General features: G+C 41.4%; 1 protein-coding gene across 2 annotated transcripts in view; it reads left to right on the top strand.

Annotated features, from left to right (window-relative positions):
- Positions 1 to 22,397, top strand: part of CEP128 (centrosomal protein 128) — a 704,507-nt gene that overhangs the window by 259,455 nt on the left and 422,655 nt on the right. For both annotated transcript variants that reach the window (XM_078659994.1, XM_078659995.1), the window contains exons 15-16: positions 7,894 to 8,058; positions 21,595 to 21,771. In XM_078659994.1, coding sequence (XP_078516120.1) covers positions 7,894 to 8,058; positions 21,595 to 21,771 — 342 coding nt within the window. The remainder of the gene's footprint in view (positions 1 to 7,893; positions 8,059 to 21,594; positions 21,772 to 22,397) is intronic.

The following is a 22,397-nucleotide window of genomic DNA, read 5'->3' as shown; positions in this document are numbered from 1 at the left end:
TCTCTGTTAAAAATACGAGATCCCATTGTTTGTCAATGAGTAGATCGTAAAAGTCTAACTTGTGTTTTCGTAACGATCGTACATTAAGCAATCCACAGTGCAGGGTGTAGTCCGTGCTGGGCGTATTCTTACCAAGGTCAAAGGAGAAGTGGCAGTGTTCGCAACCTATGTAATCCTCCTATGTAATCCTTTGTAGGGGAGTGTGGTGTAGGCCATACACATAGAGTGATAGAATGCTAGCTAATTGAGATGTATATGAAGCGTGTTCTGGTGCTCCTCTGAGGTTGTAGACTGGCCCTGCTCCTTTATACGAACTTCAGGCATAACTAAAAATATGTTTGGATCCTGGGAGCAGACGAGCTGGCATTGCCGTGCCTTCATCTTGTGATTCTACTGCAGCGATGCTGACATTGCCGTCTCTTCATCTTAATGATTTTACGGCAGCAACGCTGAAGACTGCTAGGCGGCATCTACAAAACTGCCTGGGCTCTAGCAGTCTTGCTCGTTCGAAAACATGATAGCGGAACAGCTAACCACCATTGCCACTGCTACACAGTGCCGTCTTTTTTTTTTTTTTTTTGTTTATTAAATTTTTCAGATAAACACTGTACATGCATTACGTTTATAATGTTACATGAATAGGATAGAAGCATTCTGTACAGTACTGAGCTATGCATAAAATAGGAATCATTTACCAGGATCAGAATAACAAAAAAAAAAGAACAGGTGGATGTCAGCACTTCCAACAGTATCTTGATTGAAGGTGTGGAACAGTTACGTCATTATACACAGCAGACGTCGACTAAGCCATGAGGATACAAGAGAGGGACGGGTAGCACAACATAAAAAAATATATACAGTGATGAACAGTGCGTGTCTGTTAGCTAGATATGGCAGGACAATCAGCAAGCACACAGAACTGTAACATGTGCAGAATCTACAAGCCGCTGTCATCTGCATGTAACTGCGGCAGTTCCCCCAGATCGTCCGGATCTGAAACAAATGCATTGTTCTGCCCAACCGGATTTTCTATCGCAGTCATCTGTTGTGTAGAAGATGGGGATGCCTCTCTTGCCCGTGCCCAGTTGAGAAATGGCTCCCAGATGTCTCGGGGCCTAGATGCTGGAGGCATCAACTCCCAATACGTGCCTAGTTGTGTCTGCCTGTATGTAACGTCAGATAGCCAGGCTTTAAATGTCGGTAGAACTCTGCGACCCCATCTAATTGCAACCTGTCTCCTGGCATATAATAGGAGTAATGCATGCAGCTACACAGTGCCGTCTTAACGCATGGGCACGCTGGGCAGTTGCCCATGGGCCCCATGTAGACCAGAATTTAACACTAATTTTCTGTTAAACATGTTTATCTCTGTGAGTGGTTGTGTGGGCAGGACCCAGTACACTGCTTTGCCCGGCGGCCTATAATTAAGGCTTCCTGTTTTCCGTTTTACTGATTTTTACAGATAAATACAGAAGAAAAACATTTATTTCTTGCCAATATTCAGTGATAATAGATACACTTTGCTAGCAGGGGGCGCAGTGACGGAGAAGGATTATGGCGCGGGACCACGGATTTTAAGAGTCGCTCGTATACAATAAAGCAGTGTACCAACGGACTGCATCTCTACTGTACACATAAACTAGGAAGTAACAGTACTGAGTCCCTTCGCCGGCAGCCCCAACCAACTTGAGATCTTCTTCTTCTTTTTAATACGACACATAGATGAATTGCGCAAAGTTCCATTGAACAAGGACACACTGTGACCACCTTGCTATTAATTCGGATGAAGTCCTGAGTCTCACATGCCTGTTTTGCTTCCATCATAAACGACGCTATTGATGCTGTTCAATTGATCTGGACCATCATATGATCCCTATAATCGCACTTTTTAAAAAAAAGGAAAAATACTCATTGTGCTCTTTTGTTCTTTGTCCAGTCTGATCCCCGGGTTCTGCACTAAATGGTGAACAAGGTCCTGATGAAGGTGGCTTGAACCACCGAAACGCGCGTAGACCTGCTACAAGGGCCGTTATTACTTTTCTGTAGCCCTTGAACAATTTTAGCTGTGTTATCTAGCTAATTGTTTACCAGTTCCTTTTTTCATCAATGTATGAGGTTTGACTGTAGTATGATTGGTAGCACGAGAGTAAGTTGTTTGTATGTCTGATACCATGGGGGATATATATATATATTTAGTTGTTGCTTATCTTTATGATTCCTTTATCTCTTTCATGAATTTGTATAATTAATTGGTGTTGTCCATAGAATTGTTGGATTTATAACGATGTTTATATGAATTTATATTTACAAAAAAAAGAAGTAATAAATATTATTTTTTGAATGATTTTTGTTTAGCATTATTCTCCTTTTGTCACTAGCCTTTGATATGAATTGATGTATGTACATAATTGAAGTATATGGCCACCGAAGGGATTTTTTCTATTTCTGGTTTATTGTTCCTCCCCTCTGTCCCTTGGCCACATTTGCTCTTTGAGGGGGTCCCATTGTACATGTTACCAGGACCCAGTACACTGCTTTGCCCGGCGGCCTATAATTAAGGCTTCCTGTTTTCCGTTTTTACTGATTTTTACAGATAAATACAGAAGAAAAACATTTATTTCTTGCCAATATTCAGTGATAATAGATACACTTTGCTATGACTGAAGGCCAATAACTGTGTGGATTGATAGGTAAGGGGGATACAAAAAGAAAGAATTTTTAGTAAAGAGGCTTAAACAGCAGTAGATGTGCAGAAGGCTGATAGAGAAATGTGCATATTTTCATATAAGTGCATACATTTATCATATGCTGGTGTTCACAGCACTGAAACCTGTCCGGAACTCAAGCATGACTGCATATTTAATGGTTAAATAAATGTGGAAATATACCAGTTTCCGCTTTATTTTTTTCACAAACCCATAATAAATATGGATAAATACAGATAAAGTTGACAAAAAATAAATATGAATAAATACAGACTGAAATGTCAAAAAAATAAATACCATAAAACCGGGAGCCCAACCTATAATGCTATTAAGATGGTCCTGCTACTACAGGAAGCGGCTGGCTGCAGACTGTCCTGCGTGTGGAACGCATTGTTACATCACTGAAACGCAGAGTTTTAGCAGGAAGCTGTTGGGCTCAAACGGTGGCCCTGGCGTTCCATTGGAACGCATCGCTCACGTTACTGGAGCTTAGCGTTTTGCCAACATTACTAAGAAGCCTTTTATTAAGTGTGCTTTCAGTGTTGCCAGCGCACAATTGTATCTGTCATCTTCGTCTGTCCCGTAAATAGTCAAATGGTGAGATCTTACTTTTATGTAAGATGCCCACTAGGAAGCGGCCACACACACATCCAGGGCTGGCTTTTGGCATGAGCGAGCTGGGCCTAGGAGCGCATGGCCCTCTCTGCAGTGACGCCCTGCAGACCGCAGTGTCCCTATTACTTGACTCCATTTTTTTAGACTCTACTACTTTTAATTAGTTTTACTTGCTGCAGGTGCCGTTTTAGACTCCACTAACCCCCTTCATTCCTCTCCCATCTCCCTCTCCTCCTGACACACCAACTCCGCCATTAGCACCACCAACACCCTGGCACCAGCGTGAAAGAGCTACACTGTCAGTGATTCAGAATATTTTGGGAGGTGTCTAGAAGTTTGTGCTCAGAGATCAGTTACTGCTTTGATGGGTGAACCTCCTTTAAAGATAAAATGGACCCCCTGCTACCTTCTGCAGGGAGAGGGCCACATTTCCTTCTGCTCATGATACTGTCTGAGCAAGGGCCGGCTCTGCACACACCATAACTTGACTAATTCATCTGTATGTGATTGCGACACTCACTAACACCCATTACCCTGGATTAACAATTGAACATTACAGCGACACGCACGCCATGCCATTAGTAATAGATTTTATGATTACAGTGACAATCACACCAGCTACTCTGAATTACCACTTAAACATCACCGTGGCAAAAATGTCATTTTCCATAATTTACAATGTGTACCTAGTGCGGAGGCACACATTTATACAAATACTGCTGTATATTTACAATGGAACTCCCACTAGATTAACATTACTCCATAAACGTGTTAATGCGTTACTAAATCGTTTATTCTACATAAGTGATACATTTACTTTGCATACCTGAAATGCTCAGTAAATTTATATAGTGTAGTGATACTAAATTTCATTTCGTTGTTACTTGTTTTAACCATTAGCGTTTACTAAAGCATTTATTATGTAAGTGATATCTTGAGTACATTTGGATAGTGTATTACTACTGTTATGTATATAGTTATTACTTGTTTATTTCAACGTGATAACACTGTACCAAGTCTAGTATTCAGCCTAGCCTTTGTTTTGCATCTTAGCCTGGGGACCAGCCAATACAATGGAAGTTATGGCTTCTTCTTTTCCAAGCATATATCATGGAGGTATTAGAAAAAGCTGAATGTCCTGCCTAAAGACAATTGTTATTAAAGCATAAGCTGGGATCGATTGGTCTTCGAGCCATCACTAGAGAATTCAGGATGTAGTGATGTGTGTGAGTTTGCAAATTAACAACTACAGAAAATGTATGGTAGAAAGATAAATATGGTACTAGAGAGATGTACATTTTATTCTAGATCTCAGAAAGAGGACCACATTATAGACTAATATCACCTGCTTTAAGGAGATTAGAAGTCACATGTAATTTCGAACACATGGCAAATGTTTAAGAGTTGCTAGACCAAATTCTAATGAAGACAAAATCAAGGAAAATACAGGAAGGATTATGTTCTGGGGTGAAATGACATTGAAGGCTGCTCTAGATGTAGCAAGAAGTATTGAAGAATCAGAAAAATACATTCAAGTAGTGAGAAAAGATAGTAGACTGTCTGCTACGGTGATTGTTATGTCTAAAAATATGAACGAGGTGAAGGACACATTTAAATATTGAGGCTTACAAGAAAAAACCTACTGCCATAGATGTGGGTCTAAATACTATTTAGCTAATGGTAGGCATTGTCCTGCTCTGGATAATATTTGCAGATTGTGCAAGAAAAAGGGCATTTGAGTAGCGTATGTAAAACATGAGCAGGAAAGTTACACTTATTTCAGAATATGATTATGATGAAGGTAATCTTGCGATGCAAGGTGCTCTTTTGAGTGTAGTTGACAAAGAGAACAATTTTAAAAGATGACAGAAAAAATTACCACGTTATGGTGATGTTGTAGATAGCATGAAGGTGACTGCTATGATAGATTCTTGTAGTTGGCATACAATAATGTGTAAAACAATGTTTGACAAGTTGTGGCCTAACAGGACATTAGTACAAGCTGATGTGAGTCCAGGTAGCTATATTGGACAGAGAATTAACATGGTAGGATTTGTGTGGGGTCAATTTGGAATTCAGGGGTAGCAAATATCATGGTAAGATGTATGTAGCAGAAAAGGGTGAAATACTGGGATGAATGGATTGTTGCATATGCTTCGCACACACTAAAATTGGCAGAAAGTAATTACTCAGTTATTGAGCGCGAGTTGTTGACTGCCATATGGCAGCGTAATGCTTTAAAATGTGTATATATAGGGAAAGAAATTCAAAGTTGGGACTGACCATAAACTTATAGTTAAAATACTAAAAAATAAGGGTGGAAGGAATATAACCCCAAGATTGGCTTCCAAGTTGCAGATGTACTACTATGAAATAGAATATGTTCCTGGATGAAACAACGTTATGGTGACTGATGGGGTTGTTCCTCCTATTCGAAATATCAACTTCAAGACGTGCCATGAAGGACATGGCGGTATTTCTAATACTAAAAGGAAACATATTGGTGGTCAGGAACTGATAGCATAATTAGCAAAATTGATCGATGGGTCTTGGAATGTAGCACGTATTGTCATTGTGATTAAACAGGTAAGCTTTGTAGATGCCACTGAAAATGGTTGAGATGGACCATGGTGCAAAGTTGCCATCAATTTTATGGGACAATTTCCAAGGCTACCGTCAGAGAATGTTGCGCTATTATGTTAGTTAATTACTATTTCAAGTGACCTGAGATACTCACGTTGAGCAGCATTACTAATTATACTGTTTTAGAATTTTTGAAGATATGTTTTGTCATGAAGGGATCCCAGAAGTGTTGATTTCAGATAATGAGGAGCAACTAACAACAGACTAAATGCAATCGTTTCTGAAAAATTGTGAAGTCAGATATACGAGGGTAGCCTTATTCCATCCAGAGACTAATGGCCGAGTTGAACGCTTTAACAGGGTAGTAAAGGAGGCTATACAATTAGCTCTTAAATCAGGGTTGCCTTGGAAGAAATCTTTACAAACCATGCTACCGCCGTCTAGGATTACAGCTGACTCAAGTATTGGGTAAATGACATTTGAGCTGTAGTGAGGAAGAAAACATATCACTAAGTTGGTGGCTCGGTAATTAGTAAAAAGATACCAGGGAAAATCTGGTCCTGAGGTTGATGTTGAAATGAGAAAGAAAGTAGAATTGTATCCGTCTGTGACAAGGAAGGGACGCACCTCGAAAGAGAAAAACCCTAGTGTGAAAGTTGGACAATTGTGGAGAAAGGTGTGCCACGATAGACAAGCAGTGGTGGTCATTGAAAATTTGAGAAGTGTAGTCATATTGTGAAAAGGCAGCATATGGAATTTACACAGTGCTTCTCTATGTTGCAATACTGACAAGGCACATTTATGCAAAGATGAAGGAGAGGGAGTAAGTAGTTATATCTCAAGTCATGGGATAAAGGCAAGTGTAAGTAATATTGGGTCTGAAAGTTGCACGTCCGCGAACCCTCCTTCACATAGTGTGAATAATGTAAACAATTGTGTTGCGAAGCCAAACTCACTGGGCCCGAGTATGTTGGATAGAAGTGTTGATGGTTTTACTGGGTGTCGCGGTGTGCAGAAGGGGAAGCTTCCTGTATGACCGGTAGGACTGCCCTATCCTGCTTGTCAAAGGTTGAATCTGTCTACCATATCACCCCATATTGTCATTTACTCTCCTTCTATTTGCTTCACCAAGAACCGCAGAGCACCGCTCGAGGTCTCACTCCATATCACAGAAGTCTCTTCAGCAGATATGTATGATCATTGTGTGCTGAGGCGGGAGGATCAATCACATCAGTTTGTTAAGGGGAACTTGAGGCAGGGACTCACATTCTCCAGAGCAATGCCTCCAGAGGGTCTTTCTCTGTTCCAACACATTTTGTAACACATTTCTTGGTGATTGCTTCATTTTCTCAAAAGTTCCTCACCGAACAAGGAGAGGTGACTAAATTAATACGTTTCTATGACACTTGAATATAGCTTGGTTTTTGTGCACTGCTCGTGAGTTTCTAGCACTTCTTTCCATCGTCTGATTTTGGTAAGTTGGGGAAAAAGTAAAAGGAATTGATGCCAACGAACTATGTGGCTCTGTATACAAACCTGTGTCATCACATCCAGAGGCAGTGCACAGGAGTGGTGGAGCCGCATGGCGTCACCCCACAGCACTGGTAAGCTGCTTCTTGTTAACAATTCCCTGGTCTGGTCTGGTGCCTGGGACAGTCAAAAGGTGAGGAATGTGTTTGAAGATAGAGTATGTACCAGAAAAGGTGCTGACAAAGGTAATTTGTTCTTCTGGCCTTCAAAAATGAGAATTCCCAAAGTTGTTGTGGATCATTCACTTAACGCTGACAGATGAACTCGTTTAGTGAACTAACATGGAAGGCTAAAGAAAAGACCATGTGTGGGAATGAGTGTTGCAGGTTGTGATTCCAGTATTTTTAGAAGATTGGTCATTTTTTGCAACATGTGATGTTTTATTTTGAAATGTAATGAGTCCAGGCTAGGAAATACTGGGATTTAAATATACTGTTCTCGCTTCAACCCTCAACCACAGGCAGAATTGATAGAAGACAAAAACATGATCAAATCGCAGCGAAGGCAGGTAGAAAAGATGAAGGTGGAATGTGACAAGCTGACTGACCAGATGACCCAGATGGAAGAGGAAGATGTCAAGCTCAGGCGCAAATACCAGCTGCTGAAGCAGGACATAGAAGAGAAGGTAAGGCAGTTTGGGACCACCTTAATCTTTGAAGGAGTGATTTTCCTTTGCAGGTGTTTCCTAGCACCTTGGCAGATGGTCTGGATTGGCCACAAAGTTTAACTTGCTTGCCATTGTTCTGTTTTTGTGCATGTAGTGCTGCTGTTCCTTGTTCGACTGGGACTTTAGGATTTCTTTTTTAAGTCAGCACTGTACATTGCCTTTACATTAAGGTTCTGTTACATTAAAAACACCGTCTGATCCCGTGTTTATTTAATAATTCTTTAGGTTAAAATTAAGTTCTTTAAAAGATTATGCTTTGTTTTTTAAATTTAAAGTAAGCCTGGAATCCCATGGAAAGTCATGTATCTTCTTTGAGGAAACTGGCATCGACCACTATGTGATGTCATAGTGCGGACGCAGAAGGACAGGACCTGGTGCTAGGGGGTGATATCACTCATGTTCATCGCGTACGGTTGTGATATCCGTTCATCGTAGGCCTGCCTGGAAGCCAAAGGCAGCCCTACCAAATGAGGTATTGTGTACCTGCATTGCACTCAGCCAGCAGGCGTACTGAATGAGGCAGACCATATCATGGAGGGTGTGGGGGCTCTTCACCCAAGACGATCTATTTTTATTTTTATTTTAATAAAAGCCCATGTGCCCCCAGGCTGCTCCAAAGGGATACTCATGAAATATTCCACTACTTTTAAAGCATGAACAACACCTAGAAGTATTGTTTCGAACAACGAATCCGTATGTGCAAGTAAGAACATTAGTTTGTATCCAAGGCTGCATCCAGATCTGAAAGCATCCCTCTATGTAGCCCAAAGGTCATCGGGGTCTCCCAAGTGTCTCATATGATCAGTTCAGCCCTACATCTGGTGCTTTAACTGGAGACGAATTGTCCGGTATTGAGTGCCCTCATTTATTCAATTTTAAAAAGCGATTACCTGCAGTTGTCAGCAAAGATACAATACTAAAAGTGGGAGATTACCATTACTTCTCAGCAGCAAATATCTACGACAGTGAGTACCTGCACTTCTATATTCCTATTTTAGATACTACCTACTTCTACAACTTGTCTTACATGCAACTTGACTGACATCTCTACTGAACCTGACCTGCGAATTTGACATCACTTCTGCAGCCTAAAATCAACCCCAAACAAAACCAACTCCCAACCGTATTTTTGCTGAAATTACAATAAAATCGATGGCCAAACCTATAAATTGCCACTTAAGGAAGAGTAGAAACCGTTATAGTAATGTTCCTATTCTCCCTTATGTACATAATCAGCTACAAGAGTGTCGCAAAGTCGAAATTATGCTACCGCTGGTGCTCAAAAAAGAGCACCACGTTGCATTTGCAATAACTTGATGTGTCCTCTATTTTCACGCCACGAGTTGAAAGTGATTTTGGGAACATGTCCATGGGTTTGATTCCCATTGTGTGCCTTTGGTAAGAAGACGTTCACAAAGGAACCAGCAACAAAAAACACCTCACCCTCCCCTTAAAAAGTTTGGAAAGGTTTATGAAAAAGTTGTTCTTGCTTATGCGATATTATATAAAGCTGTTTTTTTCCAGAGCGGATGATGTATGTTCACTGAGAGCTAACACTTTGGAATCGAAAATATTTGGTGCAAATATACCCAGTTAGGGAAGTGAAATCAAGCCTGCTTGAGGCCAATGTGGGCTCACAAAATCTGATTCTAGAACAGTAGAAAAAAAGTAATTTACTTTCAAACATAGTGGAAATACTGTGGGGGCATAGGCAGACGTAGAAATCAGTTTGTGTTTTTTGAAAAATAAAAAAAACAGTTTCCAGAGAATAAACCTTTATTCGGTTAACCCCGCCTGCTTGTTTATAGATTTCATAATCACAAAGCCTCGAAGGAAGAAGGTACGTCTGTAATCTCAAAATCCACCTAACTCAAAATATGCTAGATAAAGATATCATTTCTCAAGATTATATGCTAGGTATTTTTTTATTTTCTAAAAGCACAACTGTCCATTTCCATCGTTTATTAATGATCTGCATCGCCCTATACGCTTCCCTTCCACCTTTTATTTATCAGGGGCTGTGGGGGCTTCACATGTTCACTGAGATTTGTGCTCCAGGGGTTCCAACCAAGGAAAATGTTAGCACCATGTTTTGAAGGAAGCAAGTGTCAATTTAAATAAAGCGTTGATGACTAAAAAGAAACTCCTCTCTTAAAATGTTTAAAGATTACAGGTGCAACTTCTCAAACAAAGCACTGATTATGCAGCCCATTCTGTTGAGGTTATAGAAATCGCGTAACATAACAACCCTTACTTTGGTTTGAGCTTTCAGTTTTCTTTAATTTGATTTATTTAATCAAGAGTGCTTCGCGTGGGAAGTGGCACCTTCCTGTAAAGTGTCCATCTGGTTACATTCTAACAAATCCCCTGAAACGTTGAGCAATGTTAGGGCGTCAGTTTCATTCAAAATGTATAACTAGGCACTTAGAGTCAGTGGGGGAAATGACTGCAGTCCCACTTAAACCACTTAGAAAATCATATACTGTTTTAACTCCAGGTAACGGGTCAATGTGCTTTAATGTAAAGCCCATATCTTAAAATCTAGAAACAGGCTAAAAAACGCATACCTAAAAACATCTGTTGGAATTGCACGAATGCATTAACCGAATTTGGTGTAGGCCGCACAAAAGCTACCGAAAAGTTTGACTGGCATTTTCGAGGCTGAGCTGCATTTGCAGGAGATCAAAGGTTTCCCGTGCCATGACAGTGCTTTTGTCCGGGGACAGTCTATTTTCACTGTTCCGGTATATTGCGGCAATAATACCGATGCCGTTGACACAATGGCCACAAGAAGGCGCTCCAAGCTCACGCAATGCATTGATCAATGGCGTAGCTTTTCTGCCCATAAGCTGCTGCGAGAGAAAAGACAATTCCGTGCGACTGCCACAGTACGTTTGTTATTTTCATCTTGCAGCGGCTGCTTCCTTTGGAAGCCTTTCTCCGAGCCCGGGGCGCTTTCTCGATGAAGAGACAATAAGCTGCTGTAGCGCGGGTGAAACATGGGTCCCCGCTGCTCATCTGAGGCCTTCGAGACGAGCTCGTGGAAGAAAGCAATTGTGATAGAATAGAGACCGATTGAAAAGAGGAGCTCCTCGAAGCGAGAGTGTGAAGCTTCGGCGCTTGGGTTTTCTTTTCGGGGAGCCTTTCTCGGTGTTCTTTATTATTTTAATTTGGCCCCGCCCGAGTCGGTCGTCATTGAGTAACAAAGACTGGTTTCATCAGTATATTGTAATTTTCTTGATATAGCGCTTACTACCCCATACATCACTTGAGACGCTTTATACCGGGCATCATGCTGCTCCGGAGTCCAAGGTTTGTGGTTAGTCCAGTGTTATTGATTATTGGGATTAGTCTTGTGTGCCCAAGCGAACCATTCCATGCATGCACTCCAGTTTCTTTGTGGTACGTTGGATTAATAGAAGTGTAATGAAATATCTTTTTTTATAGTGATCACCTGCAAAGTGTTGGACTGATGCTGCTGGTTCAACTTTGAGAGTGCAGTGAAGCCTGCTTACCAGATCGCAGTGCCAGTGGTCTCTCTTGACCCTTAACCCGTTACGTGCGTGGGACGGCCTCCGCAGTCTGACGTCACAGTAGGAGCATGCCTCACCTCACCCAGCAACTGCTCGGTGAATGAGGTCCCACTCTGTCCCTCAGTACCTCCAACCGTAGACCAAGCCGAAGGGACGGAGCGGGGCCTCATTCACCGAGCAGTTGCCGGGTGAGGTGAGGCATACTCCCACATAAAGTTGGGAAAGAAGATTGCATCCATACAAACCTGCTAACTTTGATGTAAACCGGGTTCTGGTAGGGTGGTAAATAACCACTATTGCATTATTATATATTTAAATTTTCACTGAAGCACACATTTTCGCAAAAGTTCATTTTTTTCCATTACACACTTATGCATCTCAATTGTAGTATCATTCTATCTTCTAGGTCCTGACGAAAGCCGGGTAGTGTTACCTTTACAGCTGAAACATGTTGACCTCTTGTTTAGCGCCATGAGATAGTTATAATTTCAAACTATCAGGCGTCGTTTTTAATCTTGACACTTGGACAATCTCAATTAAACATATTTTTTGTCATTTTTAACTTCACTTACACCTTGCACTGCACACCATCAGCACCATTCTCTGAGAAACACCTTGGGTAGAGTTGATATCAAAACCAAAGATTCAGTGCTGCACCATCACCCGATGGGTTGGGCGGGCGGCATGGATTTACCACCATCTCCCAGATGATGATGCTCCGCCAGCAAAAAAAGGGGGGCTGATGGGACTTTTTTCTCAGCCAGGTGTTACTCAAGTCGTGGTTGTGTGATGTCCTTTATCTTCTGCGCACCAATCTAGTTTACATATAGTTGACCGCTTGTCTCCTTGTGTCTTTTTCATATATAAAACTTGGGGTGTGGAGACTTCAGGGTCGGTAAAAATTATCCCCTAGACCCTCTTTTTCATATTTATTTTTTGATGAGACCACAATGGTGCGCAGGTCGGCTACAGTTCACAAGTTTAGGCCCACTGAAGTTTTACCATCTCAAGTTTGTGCCAAGGGTTCTGCTTGCATTGGAGAGGGCCATGAGGAACAGGGAGAGCATTGATGGATACTGCCAGCCATTCCTAAGGAGTCGGCTGGCTTTGCGGGTGGGCGTTGCTGGACCTTCGCGGTGGCAGTCCCCGTGAACGGCTGATGCTGCAGTGCGAAGAGTCGGAAGCTTTGCGCTGATTTGCTGTATGAGTGGCAAAGTCTCAGTGCAAATGGACCCAAACAAGCATCTGAACATGAAAACTCATCAGCAATGTGTGTAAGGGAGTGAATCACCTTATGAGGATACTCAGAAATCTCAAACATTTCCTCCCACAAGCTGACTTTAAGCAAGTGGTCCAAGCACTTGTTTTGCCAAGGCTAGACTATGGCAGTACTAAACTTTGTGGCCTCCCCAAATATACATTTGCCCCACTAAGGGCTTCACTTAATGCGGCGGCCAGATTTTTCACAGGGACCAAAAGAAACAAGCACATCTCCCCAGTCTTAAAATCCCTAAATTGGTTGCCCTATGAAGCTAGAATTCAGCTAAAGATTGCCTGTCTATCTCACAAAGCCCCCCACTTCAAACCCCCCAGTTATCTAGCGCAAAAGCTAGAATTATGAGGAGGGGGCAGACCTTCTCGGAGTGCTAAATCTCTCCTCCTGAAACCTCAGATATTTTGCAAAAAGAGATCGTGCCACCAAGCTTTCTCCAGCTCTACGCCAAAGATCTGGAACTCTCCCCCACCGGAAATACGCGGAATCTCCTCCAAGGTTACCTTCAAATTGGAAGTAAAAAGATTCCTCATGAACGAGTCCCTACCTTAAAAGGGTCTCGGAGCCTCTGCTCTAATGCTTGGACATACACCCTAAATACTGCTTTTGGTGTTATTCTGCTTTACTATCCACTTGCTCCCCTCCCAGTTCACTATGTTCCAGTTTTTTTCTTACCCTTATTGTCCCTTTCGATTGTAACCTCTTGTTTGATATGCATATGTGATTTGTCCAGGTTGGTACCCCCTCTGACGATTGTACTACTACTTTTACCTTCCTTTCCCCCAAAGTGTAAAGCGCTCTGATATCCTTCGGGATCATGTTTGCGCTATATAAAACTTTATAAATAAATAAATCAGTGCTGCAGGCCCACAAGCAGCATTTAATTTACTGGCACTGGGCACATGTAGTCTCCTTTTACTAGGTACTTACAAGTAAATTAAATATGCCAGTTGTGTATAAGCCAATGTTACCTTGTTTAGAGGGGAGAGCAAAAGCACTTTAGCACTGGTTAGCAGCAGTGAAGTGCACAGAGTTATAAAGCAAAGAAACCCCCCAAAAAAAGAAATTAAACAAAAAATTGGAGAAGGAATGCAACTAGTCTGGGGATTACCCTACAGAAAGAGCAAGTCCAGCACCTATTCTATTCTACCCTATTTTGAAAGATGTTCACCATCCTGATTAAAAAGACATACTATGCCACACATTCTGCCAAGGCAAAGTGTTTGTTACCCTGCAGAGATTCAAATGAAACTTATTCACAGATGAGTTAATTTAATAGGAATCTAGCCCACCTCCTCACAGATCTCTCATAATCATCTTGGAAAACAGAAAAGCAATTGTCCTGAAAATGTCTGAGCAGGACTTGTCCACTATCTCCTTCCCAACCGTTGCATGTAAATCTCTAAGTGGGAGGACAAAATAATTAGGCTGTGGGAAGATATAACTGTGCAAATCTCATACACCATGTTCTTCAAATGTTTTAAGCCTCACCCTCTCTTCCCTGTCAACAGCAATGGACAGGAAACTCTGGTAGCCTCACTGGGCTTTTCAGTTGCCTTTCACTCGAGGCAAGGAAGGAATGACCACAAACCCTTAATTATTGTGGCCTGCTACTCTACATCGATACCGAACATGCATTAACTGCAACCAGCAATATCCCATCCAGACTGTCCAACACATAGATTTTCGCCAGGACGTACCGCAGCTCCCGGCCTGACATTTGCAGCTTTGTTGTAGGGGTGTGCCCCGTGACTTTAGCGTGGACTCTCTTCTTCTCACTGTAGAAAGACGTGGACCCAGAGTTCATACGGTCCTTCTCCTGCCCCATCAGGCTGACCTTTTTGTGGCCAGTATATCTTGAATTATTACTAATTTCGTTTGAATAGAGTGACTAATTTTCCAGGTCCTGATGAATGCCCCATAACCCATTTGGGGTCAACCACGGGTAAAAACTTGTTGACCATCTACAAGGGTATATTTGATTAAATCCCTAAGGACGCTCCTTTAAACCCTGTCGCAGAGGACCACTGAATAAAGTTGATTTGGATCTCTGAAGACCGTTTTAGTCATAATTTTCATTGCACTCTGACCCTCACTGACCCTCTAATGATGCTCAATTTCAAAACACCTAAGCTCCTCCCTGTTGGGTAGTTGTAGCCCACACCAGGGACTTTGCGGTCCCGCTGTGAGGAGGGAATCCAATGAAGAAGCAGGTCCTTCTCGGGTGAGTGAGGGTACTCGTCCTTAAGAAGCTCTCTTCCAACAGCTATACAACATATTATACACACACACATGTAGGTGTCTACGGTGCCTTCTCCTTAAATATACAAGACATACTTTTTGTGAGTTTGATGATAGATCACCACATAGACCCACACCAGGTCAAATAGAGACCGATGCATTGGTAGTACCTTATTTGCTTTACCGGAGCCTCACCCAAGCCAACTGTATTCGAAAATGCGGTGACCCCTATACCATATGAATATGAGGAGGAACATTCACTCTCATCCCCTATACGATAGCTAATAAAATGCTATTATGGCACATTTAATACAAAGTGATGTACTGTAAGGCTGTTGTAAAAGGTGGAGCTGTGTGCAGTTCTACTCCATTTGCCTCAATGGTCAGTCATGGATCTATTCTATGTACTTTCAAGAGGAGGCTTGCATCCCTCAGAAGAGACTTCAAGCTGTGCAAGACAAAGCTGCTTAGCTTGGATACTGTGACATGCACACTGCTTAAAGAGTACACAACGTTGCTACTTCTGAAAATCCCACCACTGCTTAATGTATCATGAAAATACAATGTTCTCTGGCTGATCACTGAGTGCTTGACCCAGAGGCTTAACGTGAATCTCCTTCCCTAAGTGACCAGCAGCTCTAGACTGAAATGAAGACCATTACAGCATCTGACTCAGACTAACACTTGTCTGAATGCTAACACTGCCCCAGTCTGTTTGTAAAACTAAATGTGGATCGCCACGTCACCCCTGCTTGCTAGTGTTCCTTCATCCAGTCTGAAGCCCTGGGCTCTGTCAGATTCAGCTAATACTCCTGAATATGCATGTCTACCCTATGCTGGGCAACCCCCAAAATCCTGATCCCCAAGCAAAGGTCATGATTAACTTGAGGCAGACAGTGGTAGGCTCTGCAGGGTGTGCCAGTGTTTCTGTAAATTTTAGGTTGTCTTACCCTTACTTTCTTGCTTTTATATCGGACTTGCCATTAGTTGGGATCCACCAACATCAGATGGTTGCTGTCCGAGCCGCCCTTGGCTTAAAACGGGAAAGTACAGATCTGTGGTATGGTATGGGTGGAGTTTTGGGTGGTGAGGGGATTATAGCTGGTCAGTATTGTGGGAGTTCAGGGGTCGTGAGGGGTTTAAAGTGTCAGGGATGGGTGGCGTTTACGATGGTGTTAAGGTTCAGGGATGGGTGAAGTTTAGGGGTGGTGTGAGAATTTTAGGGGTCACGTGGGTGTAGTTTAGGGTGGTGAAGAGTTTTTAGAGTTAAAGCATAAGTAAGGTCTAAGGGATGGCAAGGGCTTTTTGGAGATTAGGGATGCAATTTAAAAGTATCCTAAGTAATTTTGTTAGTATAACCTATATATATCCAAATTATTAACCCTGTCAAAAAATCACTGACCTAAACCCCCCCCCCCTTACCCTCCCCTCCTCAGAAAAAATGTAATCCAATAAAATTGCATACTACCGCTCATCAGTCACAGTGCACAGTGATTCATGCACTGCTTACAGGAGCTGGTGAGTAGCTCGGACAGGGTCAAGATGCTGGTGAAAAACCACGCTCTGCACAAAGAAGACTATGGAGCATTGCCATGGGACATGATGCTGTAGAGCGCAAATGTCAGGGTTAGGACGGGCCGCCAGAGCAGGAGCTAGTGGTTCAATGGTGGCGGGCACAACTATGGGCTCGGGTCTTGGGGAATCAGAAAGAGCCCCAAGTGCACCTCACAGGTCCGTAAAAAAAAACTCTCCCACACCTCCCAGAGGACTAAACCAGAATTAAGTGCTCCACACTGTCATCTTAGGTACTTCTTCCAAGAGGTAGCTTGTGAGAAAGAAAATCAGGCTAAGAGAGTGGTAGAAAGCAACTAAAAATGCTACAGAAACCCAGTAAAAGTGTGTTGGCCTCTGTGGACAGACAGAAATAGCAACCAAGCCCTTCATTTACTTAATGCCCGCTGGTGTGATAGTCCTTGCGTTGCGCAGATGCACATGGACTCCGCGATGCTGAGCGAAGAATTTATGTGCTCATAATAGAGCTTTCAATTAACTGCATTATCACTTGGAACTAATTAACAAGCATCTACTGTTGTAAAACTGTCCTAGCTTCTATTTCTGTGCATGCCCATTTTCTTCGAGTAATAATACCTTAGTTTTCAGTAACGCACACACACACACTAATCCACAAGTGCCCCCTGTCAAAGAAAGGACTATTTTTGCCTCGGTTCCTGGATTTAGCTTTGTGCTGGATTGTTTGTGCAGTTGCTCTATTGTGCAGATGAACGTCCTCATTTCCAATTCTGACGTCTGTACAATGGCGGCTTTTGAGTGAACATCCTGTGTGTAGGTTTGCCATGTAATTATTGCCTTCACTGCTGCGTGGTGGGGCAGATGAAATATTCTGGGTTCTCCCCAGCCCTCTTGGTGCTGCTCATCCGATGAGTGAGTCAGCCAAGCTCCGAGGAGGACTCCTCTCAAGAAAAGTAGGTCATTGAGTGAGTGTCTCTTAATAGAGGGAATGATGAGCGAATAATGTTTGCAAGTATAATTCTATTTACTTTAACTTTTTTTTTTAAGTGCCAACCATTTCTCTGGGGACAGAGTACTTTAAATATAGAAGTACACAGTAAAAAAGAGAAAGGTAAAAGGTAAATTTGCCAAGCTTGATATTTGAGCGAATAGAGACTGAGTCATAAATAATTAAATCACTGTCGAAAAGGCAGAGTTTCAAAGTTTTCACAGAAGGGACAGCAGTACAGCCTAGCTCTGTGGGTGTGTGTGTGTGTGTGTGGCGAGTTGCAGAGGGGATAGTTTATATAATAGCAGAGGACCCCCCAAAAATTGAGAGCGGCGGGGTTTAATGTGTAATTTTAGAGCGCCTTGTTGTACAGTGGAATTGTGGAAGTTCAAGTGCCTAGCTTTATTGCGGTAGGTTCCCTTGATTCCAAAGCCTGTATAATATAAATGTTTGCCAAATTTCACCCAAATTCGTAACGTTATATGCACATACAGTCCATATTTTTAGAACGCTGATGTTGAAGGTGGCTTGTTTGATACATCGAGTTACACAAATCGTGTTTACATTTGCTCATTGTTCCTGTTTGGTAAATGTGGCTGCTTCAAAGTGTGTTTAGAAAAATAAGAGGCATTTCAAATTTTTAAGATGTGTGCCAAAAGTTGCACTTCTGTAGAATGCACCTTCCTTCGGTCCATTTGTGCAGGACGTGTCTATCAGTGGAAATTCACTATTTCTGCAGTACACACAATGTTTGGTAGTGCCTGGAATTATGATAGCATTTTGTACAATATGTCCTCATACATTTAACATGGACATTGATTCACCAAAATATCAACCAAAACCCAACGTTTTTCACATAACCTTTTCAAATCCCCTGACATCACAGAACTGATTCCCTGTGAGACTCTTAGGGCCTCATTTCAAGTGGTCTACTTACCAACTCCATTGAGTATCACACCTGAAAGAATAACAAGTGTGATCATTTCCACCCTAACTGCTCGAAGTAGGCGAAACACGAGCAAGAAAATCCAACCGATAAGGAGCAAAACATCAGGAATTGGTGTGGAATCAGACAGGATGCGAAATAGAACAAAGGTACCCCCCATGAGATTTCTTCTAGGTCTGGGAAGAGGGGAAAAAATTTAGACAAACAAATGCGAAAGCTCCCACTTGACCTGTGTACCTTCAATATTGGCACTTAGTGCCTAATGTCTCGACCAACAGCTACTTCAAATACACCATGAAATTGAATTATGTTTTTTATTTCATTTGTTAGTCATTTTTTCTTATCTCATTTTTCAACATCATTTATAGTTGTATTTATCCATACAAATGTAGATATTTAGTAAAAAAAGTTTTACTTTCTTTGATCAAAAATACATATTTACAAAAATATAAACACAATATATTGCACTCTAATATATAGATACTCTACATCATAGTGTTTACTATGTATTCCCCCATATTTCAAATCACTCTCCACTTAAAACACCACACAAACACATTCATGCTACAACCCCTTATTTGTGCCCCAGCCTAATCTCACATACACTTCAGAATATGTTCTGGAATAATCTCCAATTTCTTTTGTTGTTGTGGACTGGGGTTTTCCAAACATACTGGCAACATACTTTTCGGTGGTATCAGACATAGACATAAAAAAATCCCCTTTATCAGGACCACACGCAATACACCGTAACATATGGCAAAACAATATGGCATAATCTTAAAAATAAGATGAACACCAGTAACTACTGTGGTCAAGACATTTTAAGATTCAAAATTACTATTGAGTAAATCAGCAAAATCTTATACCCGGTTTTCTATTGTCAAATACTATACATCCTATGAAAAACAGGTGTTTATACTCACTGTTCGATTAGTGTCATAAATAGACCCTCATGAGAGTGTTCTCTTATGGCCCTTGTGTCTTCTACACTCTTTTGGGTGTGTAGTATTTGACAATGGAAAAGCCGGTATAAGATTTTGCTAATTTATTCAATAGTAATTTTGTGTCTTAAAATGTCTTGACCACGTCAGTTACTGAGGTTAATGTTATTTTTCAGATTACCCCATATTGTTTCGCCTTATGTTATGGTGTATAGCGTGCGGTTCTGATGAAGGTGATTTTTTTTTATATCTCATACCACCGAAAAGTACGTTGACTGTTTGGAAAACCTGAGTCCACAACAACAAAAGAGATTGGAGAACCTTCCCGAACATATATATAAGATCAGGCTGTGGTACGAATGAGAGGTTGTATTGTGAATGTGTTCATGTGGTGTTTGAAGTGGAGAGTGATTTGAGATCTGTGGGTATACAGATTAAACACTATGATGTAAAGTATGTATATATTAATGTGCAATATATTGTGTTTCAATTTTTGTATATTTGTACTTTCGATAAAAAATGTGAAACGTGTTTTACTAAAAACCTCATTTGTATGGGTAAATACAACTATAAATGATGTTGAAAAATAAGATAAGATAAAAATGAATAACACAAAATAAAAACATATCAATTCTGTTTCATGGTGTAGTATTTGAAGTAGCTGTTGTTCGAGATATTGGGCACTGAGAGCCAATATTGAAGGTACACAGGCCAAGTGGGAACTTTCACATTATTGTGAAACAGACAGGACAGACATGGCACATTTCTCATTATCTTGTTATCCGAGAACTCCCCCACCATGGAATTACCGATGCACAAGGTAGTGGGTGGATGCCATGCTTACTATTAGGTCATTTGCACTGAGCCTCAGGCACGCAACATCCTCCAGTTGGCTGCCAATAGGCTAGGTGAAGTTCAGGGAGTTGAAACCAGAGTTTGGGTTAACATCTGCTTCCACCTTCATTGGACCCAAGACCAAGGGTGGCAAGGACAGTGCATGGGGGCCCCAGGGCCTAATAATCCTTCCACTTTAATTAAATAAACTACCCTGTGGGATGGGGTTCCCAGACCCTAAAAAGGCTCGGTATGGGGGGCCACGTAGCTCCCCCTCCCCTTTAGAAAACAAGAGGCCCTGTGGCCAACCCCAGGCAAAAGGTCATGCACAGTGGAGATTGGCTTTGCGTATGGTAATAAAATATTTCTTTATGTTGAAAAAAAACCTAGAAATTCATTGAAAAAAACAAAGGTTAAAGTAAAGTTATGGTTAGATTAATAAGTCAGTGACAGCAGTAATGCACTAAACTAAAAAGAAAAATACAGAAATTCACAAGTTATAGTTAGCACAGCTAACTATAACTTGCTTCCCCACCATGCACTGCTTATAAGCTCACATATTGCATCGCTCATGACATGTTCAGTAATATAGTTTTATGATATCCCTGTGACATCTCAAATGACATAATTGATGAAATCATCAAGTGAGTGTTCTAGTTTGTTTTATATTTTAGATGGTAACGGGTAGCTACCATATTACTTTTCTACCGGATTTTGTACAGGCTGTGTCGAGGTACTGGGTGCAAGTGTTTACAAAACAGATGTGCTCCTAAAGCATAATCAGTGGATAGAGGTATTAATATATTATAAATCTTTGTGTTGTAGAGTACCTCTGTGTGCAGGTGGTAGCTGACGACTCGTGTTCATTTGGTTCCACACAAGCTTTTGAGTACTGCAGAAAATAGGCTTCCAGCAGAGCCAAGATTCTACATACTAACTATTGTATTGTAACATAGAAGACTGTGTGCACCAGGTACTAACCTATGTAGATGTACATGTGCTTGTTTTGCTTCAGAAGATAGGTTATCCATAAAGGTTTCACCACAGTATAAAAACTGCAGGTATTATGATCTATTTATAGTACAGACAAAATCTTTCATTCTAGTGAATTTTTATTTTTGTTTGCTTCATACAAGCTTAAAATATGACAGGTACATATTGTATAAATTAACTAGAGTGAAACTTTATGTTGCTTCTCTTCCCAGGACAAGCAGATAAGTAAAGGGGAAGACCACTTGCGAATGCTGGAGGAGGCGGGGCTGCAGCTGAGGGACCAGCTATGCCGCCTGGAGACAGAGCAAGAGACCATCCTCAACTTGATAGGAAGTGAAATTGATGCTTCTTGCAAAGTCCTCTCCCGGGATTCTGCAGAGAAATTTAAGGTATTTACTCACTAAACTATTCTGTACGATTACAATGCCAATTTGTTCCAGCTGGTATTAATTTGCGGACAAAGAGAATAGCTCATTTATTTTGCTTTCAATGCACATTAGGTCTTTACTTTATGGAGGATAATGCGGGGAGGACATGACCAGTTAACGATGGTTGATTGCTGTCAAGCAGCAACAACTAGTCTGTATGTAACCATATAAACAAATGCCTTAAAAACAAACTTTTGTGCATACAGTGTTGATTGACTGCTTGCCGTTTCCGGCTCTCCCTTATTCTGTAGGTACCCTACTCCACTGTGCAAGTTTTCTTACCAGCCATGGTGCTCAGTGTGACACATAACTAACACCATGGAATTAGTATGCGTCCTTGTCCTTGCTTTATACTACAGTGTGAGACACTCGGTCTAATTTCATCTTCAAAGGAAAGATAGTTCTTGAGTTTACACTCAGAATCTCCTTGTTGTGATGAAAATGCTGCAAAACCCGGTCATATAAGAGAGGAGTCTGGTCATTGATGAAGTACACATCAGTGAGGATGAGTTTGCCATGGAGGATTCTTTTCCACTATTCATGTTATAGATGCCGCTAGAGCGTGTAGACATCAGAACCTCTCTAGG

Source organism: Lissotriton helveticus, chromosome 9, assembly GCF_964261635.1.
Source record: "Lissotriton helveticus chromosome 9, aLisHel1.1, whole genome shotgun sequence".
Taxonomy (NCBI): Eukaryota; Metazoa; Chordata; class Amphibia; order Caudata; family Salamandridae; genus Lissotriton; species Lissotriton helveticus.
Note: the sequence above shows the minus strand (reverse complement) of the source record. Positions and strands in the feature narration are given on the sequence as shown.